A 14,993-nucleotide genomic window follows, 5' to 3' on the forward strand; every position below is an offset into this window, starting at 1 on the left:
GAGGCCTTTGGGATCCAGCACCGCGTTCCGTATTGCCCTCCTGAACCCACCGACTCCATATTCTGCGAACAGTCATTGGGTCTCGGCGAACGCGAGCAGCAATGTCGCGATGCGATAAACGGCAATCGCGATAGGCTACAATCCGACCTTTATCAAAGTCGCAAACGTGATGGTACGCATTTCTCCTCCTTACACGACACATCACAACAAGGTTTACCAGGCAACGCTGGTCAACTGCTGTTTGTGTATGAGAAATCGGTTGGAAACTTTCATCATGTCAGCACGTTGTAGGTGTCGCCAACCTTGTGTGAATGCTCTGAAAAGCTAATCATTTGAATATCACAGCATCTTCTTCCTGTTGGTTAAATTTCGCGTCTGTAGCACGACATGTTCGTGGTGTAGCACTTTTAATGGCCAGTAGTGTAGTTATTGGAACCTAATGTAATCAGTATTAGTGACTCACAAAACAGTGGTAATACTAACGATCCGTTAAAAATAATTTAGTTTCGTGACCCAAACACAACTGAACCCTTTTGCTATGAAAAAAATGCATTTTATCCCTCGGGGGGTAATTAGGCCTATCCACAAGTTGGGATCCACTGGTCTGAACAGATCTGAAAACTGCACTACTGGAAGGCAGTTAACATAAACGCCTGAAGACTACTCCGGCGTGTGACCGGTAGGAAAAGTGCAGCTGAGAGTGTAAGGTGGAGTAGCGTACCTGGTGGTGCTGGGGGTCGTAGAGCACGTGGCGGGTGTCGCCGGTGGTGGTGTGCAGCATGCGTCCGCGCATGGGCAGCCCGTGGCTGGACAGCAGCGCCTCCTCGAGGCCCACGGCGCGCAGCGCGGCGCGGCCCCGCGACGACAGCGCCAGGTTGATGGAGCGGCCCTGCACCAGCTGCGCCGTGCGGATGTCTGCAACACCAAGCACCGCGCCACTGTACCGTAGGACTGTGTCTGAACACGACTCCAACCGTTCGAACACTTTACGTCACAGTTTGGGAAATCTCGGACTCTGTACCATCTTTTGATCGGCATGCGACGTAGTGACTTTCGTTGCTACTATCAAAACGACCTATCCGTTTTTAATGTAGTGTGGAATTTAATAATAAAAATAACTGTGAAACACAGACTGAAACATCTTCTACGGTGCAGGTCATGCGTAACAACGGCAACTAATAAATAAATAAAAGATTTCAACCTCGATGCTATGCAATTTTCGAGCTTTCGCTCATCCTGCTATCTAGTAATGTCTGGTCGTACTATCTCCAAGAGGAGTCTTGTTGTTGTAGTTCATTCTAGCGACAGTCACTTAATTGTGATATAGTTCGTTAGTTCGATATTTAATTCTGACTTGTTTCATCTGAAGTTGCCGTCTTGTTTTCAGACTGACTAAAACACATTATGGTAACGTTTATACTCTTGTTCTGATATGTGAACAGGGATCGAATTGCTCATTTGCAACCTGCTTGGTAAACCATTACGGCCTCCCATAAATAAATAAAATATTACACTCGATGCAGTCAAGCAACATTTTTTGGGGACAACATTTTCGTCTTTGTCCGTCACCTATGCTTAATAATCAGCATAAATATTTATATATCCATATTATAGCAATACTTCATGAGGTCCAACTTTGTAAATTTGTTCAAACACAGTCAGAGTCTCTGCAGCGGTACGATTTAATACTGTTTCCTCCAGTGTTTTACGAAATTGTCAAACTTTAAGCAGAGCCATAGCTATTATTGTGGTTAGTTCGTAGTTTCTTGCGTCCCCCTTGCAATATCTCCGTGCGAGTCAAATGTTACGTTCGAACAAACTCGTTGCTGCATCGAACGCTGTGACGTATCGGAAAACCTCGAGGCCGATCGAAGGGGAGAATCGCTTGCCCAGCCCTATTGCACCACTCTGCTCCCTCCTCACTTGCTTCCCTACTCGTTTCTCTGTAAATAACAAACTCCATAATATAAACGAAATTGCATGTGTTCGTTTCTTCAAAGCAGTATATCTCCGAAAGTTCTTCATAGATTGCTTGAAATTTTGACACTACGTTGCTTTCGAAAACGTGTGTGTTTTTGTACACCTATAGCGCCACATTAAAAGGGGATATGTTGTTAGCAAAAATGTCATATTAGTTTTCTCAAAATCTCAAACCTCCGAAAGTTATTCACCGATTTATTCGCAGCTTTCATCCAACGTTGTGTGCAACTAAGTACGTGTTTTTATGTGCCTAGTTTTTAATAGATGCAATACATAAATAAATATTTAATATGTAATGGGTAAATGTTATTACTAAAAATCTCGAAAATCCCTTGACCGATTTCCTTCTATTTTTTACATGTTACTGTTATTAACATATGGAGACATACAGGTTCTATATTTTTAATATGGAAGGTGTTTCGCAATTCATGTTACACACTTCTAGACGGGTCGTAGTAAATCAAGTTTTACGTAGGAATCCATATCCGGAAACGTCATCCAAAGTTACAAGCGCCGGAGCCCGTAAATGTACGTATACAGGGTGAGTCACCGAACATTACCGCTGGATATATTTCGTAAACCACATCAAATACTGACGAATCGATTCCACAGACCGAACGTGAGGAGAGGGGCTAGTGTAACTGGTTAATACAAACCATACAAATATGCACGGAAGTATGTTTTTTAACACAAACCTACGTTTTTTTAAATGGAAGCCCCTTAGTTTTGTTAGCACATTTGAACATATAAGCAAATACGTAATCAGTGCCGTTTGTTGCATTGTAGAATGTTAATTACATCCGGAGATATTGTAACCTAAAGTTGACGCTTGAGTACCACTCCTCCGCTGTTCGATCGTGTGTATCGGAGAGCACCGAATTACGTAGGGATCCAAAGGAAACGGTGATGGATCTTAGGTACAGAAGAGACTGGAACAGCACATTAAGTCCACATGCTAACACCTTATTATTGGTCTTTTTCACTGACGCACATGTACATTACCATGAGGGGTGAGGTACACGTACACACGTGGTTTCCGTTTTCAATTACGGAGTGGAATAGAGTGTGTCCCAACATGTCAGGCCAATAGATGTTCAATGTGGTGGACATCATTTGCTGCACGCAATTGCAATCTCTGGCGTAATGAATGTCGTACATGCCGCAGTACATCTGGTGTAATGTCGCCGCAGGCTGCCACAATACGTTGTTTCATATCCTCTGGGGTTGTAGGCACATCACATTCTCCTTTAACGTACCCCACAGAAAGAAGTCCAGAGATGTAAGATCAGGAGAACGGGCTGGCCAATTTATGCGTCCTCCACGTCCTATGAAACGCCCGTGGAACATCCTGTCAAGGGTCAGCCTAGTGTTAATTGCGGAATGTGCAGGTGCACCATCATGCCGATACCACATACGTAGACGCGTTTCCAGTGGGACATTTTCGAGCAACGTTGGCAGATCATTCTGTAGAAACGCGATGTATGTTGCAGCTGTTTGGGCCCCTGCAATGAAGTGAGGACCAATGAGGTGGTCGCCAATGATTCCGCACCATACACTTACAGTCCACGGTGGCTGTCGCTCTACCTGTCTGAACCAGCGAGGATTGTCCACGGACCAGTAATGCACGTTCTGTAGATTCACTGCCCCGTGGTTTGTGAAACCCGCTTCATCGGTAAACAGGTAGAACTGCAACGCATTCTCTGTTAATGCCCATCGACAGAATTGCACTCGATGATTACAGTCATCACCATGTAATTGCTAATATAGCGACACATGAAATGGGTGAAAGCGGTGACCTTTGGATCCCTACGTAATTCGGTGCTCTCCGATACACACGATCGAACAGCGGAGGAGTGGTACTCAAGCGTCAACTTTAGGTTACAATATCTCCGGATGTAATTAACATTTTACAATGCAACAAACGGCATTGATTACGTATTTGTTTATATATTCAGTTGTGCTAACAAAACTAACGTGGTTCCATTTAAAAAAACGTAGGTTTGTGTTAAAAAAACATACTTCCGTGCATTTTTGTATGGTTTGTATTAAACAATTACACTAGCCCCTCTCCTCACGTTCGGTCTGTGGAATCGATTCGTCAGTATTTGATGTGGTTTACGAAATATATCCAGCGGTAACGTTAGGTGACTCACCCTGTATATAGGGCCATGCACAAATTTACAGGCGCCGGACTCTATAACTTCGACAGCCTGTAGCGTCGTTGGATGATGTTTTCGGACATGGGTGGCTACGTAAAAATTAAAGTCCTCTCCATGACTTCTAGGAGTGTATAACATGAATTGTGAAACACCCTCCATTCAATAAATACATAAAATACACGAATGACACGTTGTTAGCACATGGAAAATTTCTACTTGCTTATCGACTTATGATTAGAATACTACTAGAGAATCTGGATTTGCCGTAACATTAAACAAGGTTGAAGGTCAGAGAGAGGAGAGAAGAATGGACGGACTGAAAGGTGGAGGAAAGGGACATAGAAACAGGATTGGAGGAGATGGACAGAGAGAGGGGGCAGGAGGACATGGGGAGTGAGGGAAGGGAGGGAAGGTAGGAGGTGATAAACAGGGAGTGGGGGAGAGAGAGGAGGCAGGGGCAGATATAGGGGGGGGGGTGAAGGAGAAGATGAAAAGAGGAAGGAGGGTGGAGGTGATGGACAGAGAGAGGAGAAGAGAGAGGGGGCAGGAGGAGATGGAGAGAGAGTGGGGAGGAAAAAATGGAGAGTCAGAGGGGAGGCCTGATGGACAGAGAGAGGAGAGAAAAAAAAACGAAGCAAGATATTATAGGATTAAACTCGAGAGGTACGTGAGTTCTCCTACTCCCTTGTTCTTGTCTTCTGCCAACGAGAAGAGGCCTCTCCTTTGGGAAGCAACTGTTAACGCATGATGCTCCCACAGTGTTCGTCCAATCACCTAGCACCACGAAATTTGGAGTGGGAGCGCTAAATTTCGTGCGGAAAACCAGAAAATTCAACAAATTGGCTTACCTGTTCATTTATCTCATTGCGTGCGGTCCCGAACAATGACGCGCACTGGTCACCAAAGCGTTCCGCAGCCTAGTAATGACTCCCCGCTATCTTCACAGATGTGTCTTTTCTTTCCGCTCTATAAAATTACGAGAAGAGTTTATTCAACAGTTATACGTTACACAGAGCTTAGTGCATTTGTTCAGAAAGACCAGAAACGATGACTATGCCTATGGGCGAAGAAGAGTCGCCGATCGGTCAGTTCATGCAATCTACAAGCTTATAGAATGTGTTCAGCTGCTGTCTAACATATGACCAGTTGCAGAGGGTACTGCGACAGGTGGCAAATAACAGTGTGTAATGTTCCTGGCTTTAGCAGCCATCGTATTCAGCTACTAGAAGCTTGTCTCACAGTAGCTGAGAAGGCAGCAGTGAGAATTTGAGGTAATGTGGTGCGTGGTACCGGAGACAGATGTTTTGTTCGGTACTGGTATCGTGAGAAAGGCCGACTAAATTGTGGTCCTCCTCCACGATTCGCTGCTGAATTCGGAAATAGCGCATCTAAATGATAAAATTCTGTCACTAAAATTAGGAAAACTAAACAGTGAATTCACTCGCATTTCATATAAAAACATCTCTCAATAGCAGGCTATCATCCCATTATCTCGAAAGTGTTGATTACCATCAGAATAATAAACAGCTGGTAAACGAAGAGGCAGACGAAGCACTTCGGAGATCTTCGGATCGCGCCAAGCTTGGCTGGCGGGCGAAGTGGTTCGCCTGTAAGACCGGAGCTAGTTCGGCAGTCTCGGAAGACCGATATGGCCGGCCGCTGTGGCCGAGCGGTTCTAGGCACTTAAGGCCCGGAACCGCTTGACTGCTACGGTCGCAGGTTCGAATCCTGCCTCGGGCATGGATGTGTGTGATGTCCTTAGGTTAGTTAGGTTTAAGTAGTTCTAAGTTCTAGGGGACTGATGACCTCAGAAGTGAAGTCCGATAGTGCTCAGAGCCATTTAAACCAAGACAGACATGTTGTCTGCCTTGGTCGGTATCGGTTAAGAACTTAATTAGCAATCTCTGGTTGTTTGAACATATAACTGAGAACAATTTGATGGTAATTACACAAATACGCAGTTCATTGTTTTGTTTATTTTCTATAAAGGTGTGAAGAATGGAGATTATTTGTGTTTCAAAAAAGTGGATTATAATTGTTTCTCGTGTTCTGCTAATAAAAAAACGAGTGGCATCCCGTATAAATAAACTAACTGAAGATTTAATAATTTATGCAATATCAGTTCTTCGTTAAGACTTTGTTACAGCCTCATGATAACGGAACCACGGCCTAGTTGCTGTATTCTGCGCAGGGGACAACTATTGAAGACAGCAGGTTGGTGTACGTTAATTATCACTTATGTATTCCATTCAGCGCGGTAGAAGCAAATACGCACCTCGCGTGTACTAAAATCTTAGTACAAATAAGATAAGTTACACGTCATCTGAGGTAACACAGAGGGGATATGAAGGAGAGAAGTTTTCGAGGGAAAGGGTTTATCATGTATACGTATCTCTCTCTCTCTCTCTCTTCTTCCACTTCCCGTAAGCGGTAAAGTATGCTGGTAATCATAAAGTCCCCACCCAATCGAATGCAGACAGTTTTGGGGTGTATCGAATTGTTAATAACCATTGTGGAAGAATCTTACATGGAGTCCTTCAATTGTTATCACACCTTGCAAGATCTTTACTTTTATATTCTACTATAATCGTTTCTAATTGACTGTTACTCCTGTTACTGCAAACACATTTATTCGAAAGCTTGCGAAAATACTGCTACTAACAAGTTCGCTATGTGACAGTGGTTAAGAAAAAACAAATTTTTGTTTTCGAAGAATAGTCACTCCTTGGATTGTTCTGAAAAATATTTTGAAGATTTTGATTTCGAGTTTTATTTACATGTGTTTGTCAATCACGACCACTTTTCCCTTTTATGCCGCGATTTGGTGTTTTACTTACTTTTGACTCTGTATTTTCGGTAACTTGTAAACACGATATTGTGAACCTCCACTCTGTAACGCGTGTTTACATTTTTGACGTTCGTTTCCATGGTTGATAAATTTAGCGTATTAACGTTAGAGAACACAGGGTTTGATCATTCTAGTTCTAGTTCGCTCAGAAGGTAACGAAACGTAAACGAGGATTCAGGAAGAGGACCTTTCAAGGCAGCTAAAACAGGATCATATTCTTTCTGTAGGACTGTCAAATGTAACAGGGCCGGTTCGGAAACATTTTTTACACAAGCATTATACCATTTGGCGCTTACTTCCCATCCCCCCTCCGTCCCCTCCCCTACCTCAGACATTTGTCGGCCCGCTTCCTCGCCCCCGCCCCCCTCCACGGTCATTCACTCGTTAGTTGCCTTTCCTTGAGCACTTGGTAAGACCTTTCAAAATTAATCGCAATCTACTGGTCATACAAACGGGTTATTTTTTATTTTGAAATAAGTAATACATAGAATCTTATTCCAGTTTTAAATATTAAAATAAACTCCTATTTTTGGTTCGGATCTGCCTTGGACAAAACACAATTTTTTCTTCTTTTACCCAGACAGGTTTCGCTAAACTTAACAGCATCACAGTGAATTTTTATTTTCTTTCTTGACTGCTGTGACTTTTGCGTTTTTTCATGTTTCACATTACAGTTGTTTTCCTTTCACATTTCGCCAGTTTTTCTGGTTTCACAAATATCGACTTGGAGTTTTTCAAACAGTGACAGTGAAAGTTTAAAAAGTGCAGTTTTTCACAGTGAATGATAATGGAGGAAACTAGAAAAAAATGACAAACTGTGAAAGAAAAGCAACTGCCATGCAAAGCAAAAAGAATCATAGCATATGGTAACAAGAAAGAAAATTAAAATCCACTGATGATGCAGTAATTTCAGCGAAACATTTCTGAGTGAAAGAAGAAAAAACTGTTTTGATTAAGGTGGATCCCATCCTAAATGAGATTTATTTGTAAGCAGACACTAACCCAGTAGTTTCAGCCTCAAGATGAATATGAAAAGGAACAATTCATTTGCATTGCAGGTAATTCCTGAGATCTTTAAAACATTTAGTGGAAGCTTAAATAATTAGTCCTACTGCACTGTTCTAGCTTCAATAAAAATGTAGCATCTGTTAAAGTAGGTGGAAAGAATAAAAAATAAAATATTTTTATTAATAATGGATTTTAATATAAAAAATAATTTAATTTTGTATTGATGAGTCTGACATAGGTCACTCTTTAACTGCGCAAGCTACATGTTAAATGCGAAGAAAAAATTCACAGTACGCATTAAATTTTAGAAAGTGGGCCACAAAAGCTGCTGAAAATTGGTAAACATAATAAATTTTTTTGTTTGCAACTGAAAATAGAAACACAATTTCTGTGCGATACGAAAGAGAGATGTTTTATTTAAAGGTCACCTATAATTCCTACAGTTTTTCATTATAATTAATGATAATTCTCCCTTGAGTAAAAACATTTTATTAAAATTTTTCCAGCATTTAGCTTAGCAAAATCTTCTAAAATAGAATCTGAATCGACTGATTTCGAGTTATCGCTTTCAGTGGTTATCCGAGAAGACCATAAAATCATTTTCTAGAAAGGGTTGATCAAAGGTATATCTTTATCAACTTCATTTTTAAAAACTCCTTTCACTTAGATCAAAGGGTTATGGGTAAAATTTAATCATGTGGGGACATAACCTGGGGTTTATGGGCGCTCAACATCGAGGTCATCAGCGGGGACATAATCGAAAAATTAACATTTCAGATACATTTATAATAACTAGGACAATATTTGATACCGAAGATAGTGGCAGTTTGTAAACACATTCGCAGTTATCTCTCTCAAGCAGTTACCAGTTCGATATTATGATGGCGAGCATAGTTAGTGGCCTCATTGAAAACAATAGCAACCTTCCCTTGTTTGGCGAAACCGCGGAAACTTCTATATGCCCCGTTCAAGATATGAACTGATACCTTTACAATAAGCATCAAATACACTGATAATTACAATTTGTTCGATCCGTTTAATTTCAAGAATTGAGCTTATATGTTCCAGACTGCAAAACTGTCAGTATACAAATTATTTGTCAGAGCTTCCAAGATATTTCACCGTCGCTGTACCGTCTTCATAGTATTATGCTAATGGAACAGTATTTTTTGAGCTCACTCACCTTCTCTAGCTTCATAGACATCCACCTGGTAGCCCCGTCGAGCAAGGAAACAAGCCGCCAGGGCCCCTACCTGCAACAAGAAATCACTTCAGTCATTGCTATCTCTTTCCTTTTGCACAATTTTGTACACTGTTTTCTACTTAAAAAGTTGTATTGTAATACCCACATTAAAATTAATAATTTCAAATGCAGTGAAAGTTTCTGCAAATACTTCTAACCAACAGAACCGTTTTATTGCTAGTTGTACAACGTTTCTAACCTCCAGATAGGTACGAGACTCCAGCTGAGACGGACAGAAATATGCTGTTCAATGGAATGGATAGTCGTAACGTGACATTATCTTTGCAAATGTTTACAGAAATATTCTCAGAAGACTGACTGTGCGGTTCTAAAACTAGAATAATCGGGCTTCAACGTTAGTTTTCTGTGTAGTTTCATTGCCACAAAAAAAATTAGTTTGCTGATTTTTATTGCCATTTCTCGTCATACGAAACAGCCGTGTTTTTTGCAGTAAAATGTCTCAATATTATGTTCTATTAGCCATCAGAAAGCTAATGTAGTAAATTTTACAGGCTATCACACGTGACAGAAGCATCTCCATCTCGACCATCACATTGTATAAGAAGTAATGAGACAGTTGTAAGACGAAACACTCATTTTATTGATGGTGAGGATCGCCACCCCTCGAACGGTGCTGAATGCTGAACACATTCAGGAGCTCAGCCAGCATGGGGTGAGATCCGTTTTTATGATGCTGAGGTTCTCGAGTCAGCGTCTGCTGTAACCTGTGATCAAACACTGGAGACGGCCATTATGCATTACAACGAAACATTGTGCACGTTGGAATGGAGTTTGGCTTAACCATCTGGTTCACAGTGCAAATCTCTATAACTTGAAAAACTCATGGTGAGGTACTACCCAACGGGATAAACGAATGATTATGAGCAACAGTTACGAATCAGCATTATTTGGAGTATCTGTCGCACCCCAAACGTATGTCTTGTTCAATCAGTTAAGGTTCTGAATTTAAATTTATAGTTTTCCATCGAACCCGATGGGAACCTGGTGACCAGGTCTCCCAGAGTTTGGCAATGGGGTCAACTAACGAATTGTTTAAATAATATTTGTAAGGAAAATAATTTCTGAAAATATATTTGATGGTGTTTATTACAAGAACGTGACGTGAGATACATTCTCTTCATTATGATCATGACATCCAAGGGATTTCTGGAAGCTGTGGGTAGGATGTAAGAAGTACTGGACAGAATGTGATATGGAAAAGGCTGTGCGATATCTCTGCGGGAAAGACCTGAGAGGTGGGATGTGGGTGTTAGAAGACAAGTAGTATGCCAGCAAGAGAAGGATACGTTGGGACCTTATTTTGGATGGAATGGGATGGATAGAGTAGACTGGTTGGAACGACAGATAGAATTCAGGATGAGTTCACGATATGGAGGCGAACATGGATGCATTTACATTGGGAAACGACATGAAGTGTTTGGTTATTGAGGGAAGATGGGACATGTTGATGGAGTGCAGCATCTGGCCTGGGTTCTAAAGGATAAGGGAGATTAAGGAAGGTTGAGATTTACATTTATGGGAGATGCAGCAGAGGTGAAGGTGTTTTTAAGTGTGAGAAGGCTTGGGAACTTTATGAGTTGACACAGAATATGATCAGGAAAGATACTCAGGTAAAGAAACAAGGGTGGACTGCATCTCATTGAAGGACTGTAAGGAAATTGTAAAACTTGGGAGAAGCAAATGTTCATACTACGTTGATATAGATAAGGATGACATGGTTAAGGGATTTATATGATTGTGGAGGGATATAATCGGCTATTCAATAGATTGATTTTAAGTGGGGTCTCTTTCAGCTGGTTAGCATGTGGGAGTTCATGATTAGCTTTAGACATAGTATTAGTCTTGGGCATTTTAACGTTTTACTCGTGTGAATTGGATGGTCTTGGGCTGTCAGTTAAGATCTGTGGGACAGAATCCTCAGATTTCTACAACTATTGCCTGGATTCTGCGGGATTGATGGAGGGTATCATTGGTTACGCTGGAATGTGTTTCCTTCGTAGTGCTTGTAGGATAAGATGCGTGCACGCTGTGTGATGACCCAGGCGGAGCTGGCCGCAATTCGCGAACAGTTGAAGCGGATTTTGGCTACCATCAGCCGTTTCAAGATGCTGCCACGGTGCAGCGGTGACAGAAAGTCTGGCGTCTCGCGTGGTACACCTCAGGTGTCACTTGTTTCGCCCAAGGGCTCTGCTGCCGACGCACCTTCCATTCTACCCGACGCACTGGATCTGCCCTCTCCGAGGGGTGAGTGGTGGATGCTAATGTGCTTGCTTGTCTCGAGGCGGCGGTCGAATGCGGAGGCTGGCCGCCTGGCCTCGCCCATTCACCCTAGAAATGGACAGGTGGCCGCTCCTTCACCTAGGTCCGAGTAAACACACGGGGTAGATGGGTTAACTATTTATTGGGAGGTCCAATGTTTCGCGCATTATGGAGCCTCTTAGGGAAATGGTGTTCAAATCCAGAAAGAAAGCCATTGTGTATTCAGCTAGTCTGCCAGGGAGCCTCATCCGACATGTGGAGGAGGCCTTGGCTGCAGTTATCGAGCGTACAGGGTGCAGTCATCTGCAAGTTTTTGTTCATGTAGGCATCAGTGACACATGTTTCTTGGGGTCTAAGACCATCCTCATTTCATACAGGCAGCTAGTGGAAGTGGTGAAAGCTGCTGCCCTCAAACTCAGGGTGCAAGCAGAGCTCGCAGTCTGCAGCGTTGTTCCCAGAGTTGTTTGCGACTTTGGTTTGGAGTCGAGTGGAGGTTCCCAACCAAAGGCTTCGTCGACTGTGTGATGGTCTTGGCTACAAATTTCTGGGCCTGCGTTATCACGTGGAGAGCTGCAAGACTCCCCGTCATATGTCAGCGGTGCACTACACAAAGGAAGCATCTATTCAGGCAGCAGAGTATGTGTGAAGTGCACAGTGGACTTTTAGACTAGACAGTAGTTTGAGGTACTCTGACAAACACTCGCCAGTGGACACACAGACAAGGAAATCAGGCAGCGTTCAGAGTAAAGATAACTTCGACTGTCAAAATGTAATCAGTAAATCGTCGAAGTATTCGTAACAAAACTCCAGAATTTAACAACCTACAGGAAATTTCTCATGCTCAGATTATTCTCGGGACCGACAGCAGTCAGAAACGCGAAGTAGAAAGCTCTGAGATATTTAGCGAGTCATGGAACGTACGTAGGAAAGACAGATTAGGCATCATCGTAGGAGGAGCGTTCACTGCAGTTGACAAAAATATTGTCTCTATTGATGTCGCATTTGAATGTGACTGTGAAGTTATCTTGACGCGTATAACAGGTCTAAGTGAAATCAAATTAATTGTTGGCTGGTTATACTGGCCACCCGGCTGCTTTGTGACAGTTTCAGTGATTCAGAAAATGTCTAAGGTCAGTAGCGCGGAAATACCCAAATCACTCAATATTAGTTCGAGGTGAATTTAACCTGCCGAGTATAGACTAGGACGTCTTTGCATTCAATGCATAGGGTAGGGATAGAGAGACTTTCTTGAGCAGCTAGTTCGACTGCCCACACGCAATGGAAATGTTTTGGACCTTATAGCTGCGAACAGGAGTCGATACAGAAGAGACAGGCTATCCAGTATTACAATCAGAATTTAAAAGAGCCTTGGAAGCCTTAATATCGAATAAGGCGGAAGGGATAGATAACATTCTATCAGAATTTCTAAAATCATTTGGAGAAGTGGCAACAAAACGACTATTCACGTTGGTGTGTGGAACATATGAGTCTGACGCTATACCATCTAACTTTCGGCGCCGGCCGGTGTGGCCGTGCGGTTCTAGCCTCTTCAGTCCCGAAGATAAACAAAGAATGGAAAAATGCTTCAGTCACCTTTTTTGGTGCAGTTGATCTCAAAGTAGCACAAAAAACTAATTTTGAAATTTTATTTTAAATAATGTTTGAATAATTGACTGTACACATATGTGTACATTGGGTCTTAACAGAGAAAAAAATGCCAATCTCGTAGTATTTTCATATTTTTATTTACAATGAAAAATGTTCAAATTACTTCTCATTTTTATGTACACTTTACATTTTATGAACACATTACTTCTCATGTTTATGGAATTTAGCAAAACAATTGTTTTTTAATACGTACAAATAAACATTGCACTTTTCACACATTAAGCGAGAACGTGATTTGCACCCTGGTAACCGACACCTTGAGGCAAAAATACTCTCAATATATTCAGGTAGGTGGCCAGCCTTGTCACATTTGCTTTCTCTAGTTGGTTTTGGCATAATTCGTCTTCGTTTTGTATGGTTTGATGCTTCTCATCTTCATCAGAACTGCTGACACACTCTTGTGTTACACTCTGAGAAATTTGTTTCGACAGTTCTAGTGAGTCTACAATTCTTGAAGACTTTACTAAGTCGTGGGCCAAGTGAATTCTGAAGTTAATGAGAGACATCCCCTTTTGTTTTGGTATCCTTTTGTACATAATCCATGAATTAATTACGGCTAAATCAGTTAAGTGGTTGAATACTATGACAGTCCAATTTTTTGTCCTGATATTTGACCTATAGTATGCCATGTATCTATCACAAAGGTCAATGCCACCCATATTGCGATTATAGCTTTTGATGATGGCTGGCTGTTTGACACTAACCTTTGCTTTCTCTGTATTACACCACCGTTTGCAGGTACCCTCTGGTTCGCTCCCTATGCACGAGGATAACAAAGTGACGGGTTTATTGCCCTTCCATTTGAGGGCACAAACTTCCTGGTCCTCCCTTATGTTCTCATCCCATTGTAACCACTGTAGCTCCTGGTGTCTCTTGAACTTAGAAGCTACTTCTTTTATTCTATTGGCCATCAAAGTTCCTGTTTTAAATATATTCCTGTCTAGTAAAAGCTGAACAGATTTTGAACTGGTGAAAAATCTGTCACTGTAAATTACATGACTGTAATCATTGGGTACAGTTCTTGCCAGCAGTTTGAGTATACTCGCTCCCAGGCCATGTTCTTTTTGGTCGCTTTCAGGGATCGTTCCTTTGCCATTGTATACAGCAAAATCAAGGACAAGTCCATCTGATGATGCCAAAATAAAATTTTTGAGGCCAAGTGGATTAGGTTTGTTAGGCACATATGCCCGCATATTACAACTCCCCGTGAATGGAATCATTTGTTCATCCACAGACAGGTGTTGAGACCTGGGTAAACTAATACATTTATTTCTAAAAGCAACAATTGCTGGTCTAACCTTCCAAAGTTTGTCATTTCCGTCATGGTCTTCGAAATTATTTACAATATGCAGTTTGTTCTGTAATTTTTAGTATCTATCTCTTGCCATGGTTGATGATACAAGTGGAATATCAAGTTCCATATTCCAGTAAAGTTGTGCCTGGAGCAATTTCAATGTACCCATCAATACCTCAATGCTGACAAGGGACATTTCATTAGTATTTGTATCAAGATTTTTTGAGTTCTTTTGGCAATGATGAAAATTAGTTTGTCCTGCAACTTTTTTCCAGAATTTTTTATCGAAGAACTCGAAGAAAAACTGTGAAGGATTTCTCAGTTCACCGTCTGTCTGTTCTTCAAAGTTGTCGCCAGAAGGCTGTCGATTACACATCCTGGAAACAAATAGCACCACTGAAAAATACTGATCTAAATCGTGTCAGATGACACACAGAATGACACCAGTGTTTTGCTCACTTCGATAGCCTCCATCTTAGTGGACAACAGTGAGAAAATCAAGCTGGTGTTTCA

At 41.7% G+C, this 14,993-nt stretch overlaps 1 protein-coding gene across 1 annotated transcript in view; it reads right to left on the minus strand.

Moving 5' to 3' along the window:
* LOC126187997 (kynurenine 3-monooxygenase-like) overlaps positions 1 to 14,993 on the minus strand; it is a 172,350-nt gene that overhangs the window by 128,127 nt on the left and 29,230 nt on the right. The window contains exons 2-3 of the mRNA XM_049929406.1: positions 9,179 to 9,248; positions 722 to 915 (exon numbers count right to left, since the gene is read on the minus strand). Coding sequence (XP_049785363.1) covers positions 722 to 915; positions 9,179 to 9,248 — 264 coding nt within the window. The remainder of the gene's footprint in view (positions 1 to 721; positions 916 to 9,178; positions 9,249 to 14,993) is intronic.

This window comes from Schistocerca cancellata, chromosome 5, assembly GCF_023864275.1.
Source record: "Schistocerca cancellata isolate TAMUIC-IGC-003103 chromosome 5, iqSchCanc2.1, whole genome shotgun sequence".
Lineage (NCBI taxonomy): Eukaryota > Metazoa > Arthropoda > Insecta > Orthoptera > Acrididae > Schistocerca > Schistocerca cancellata.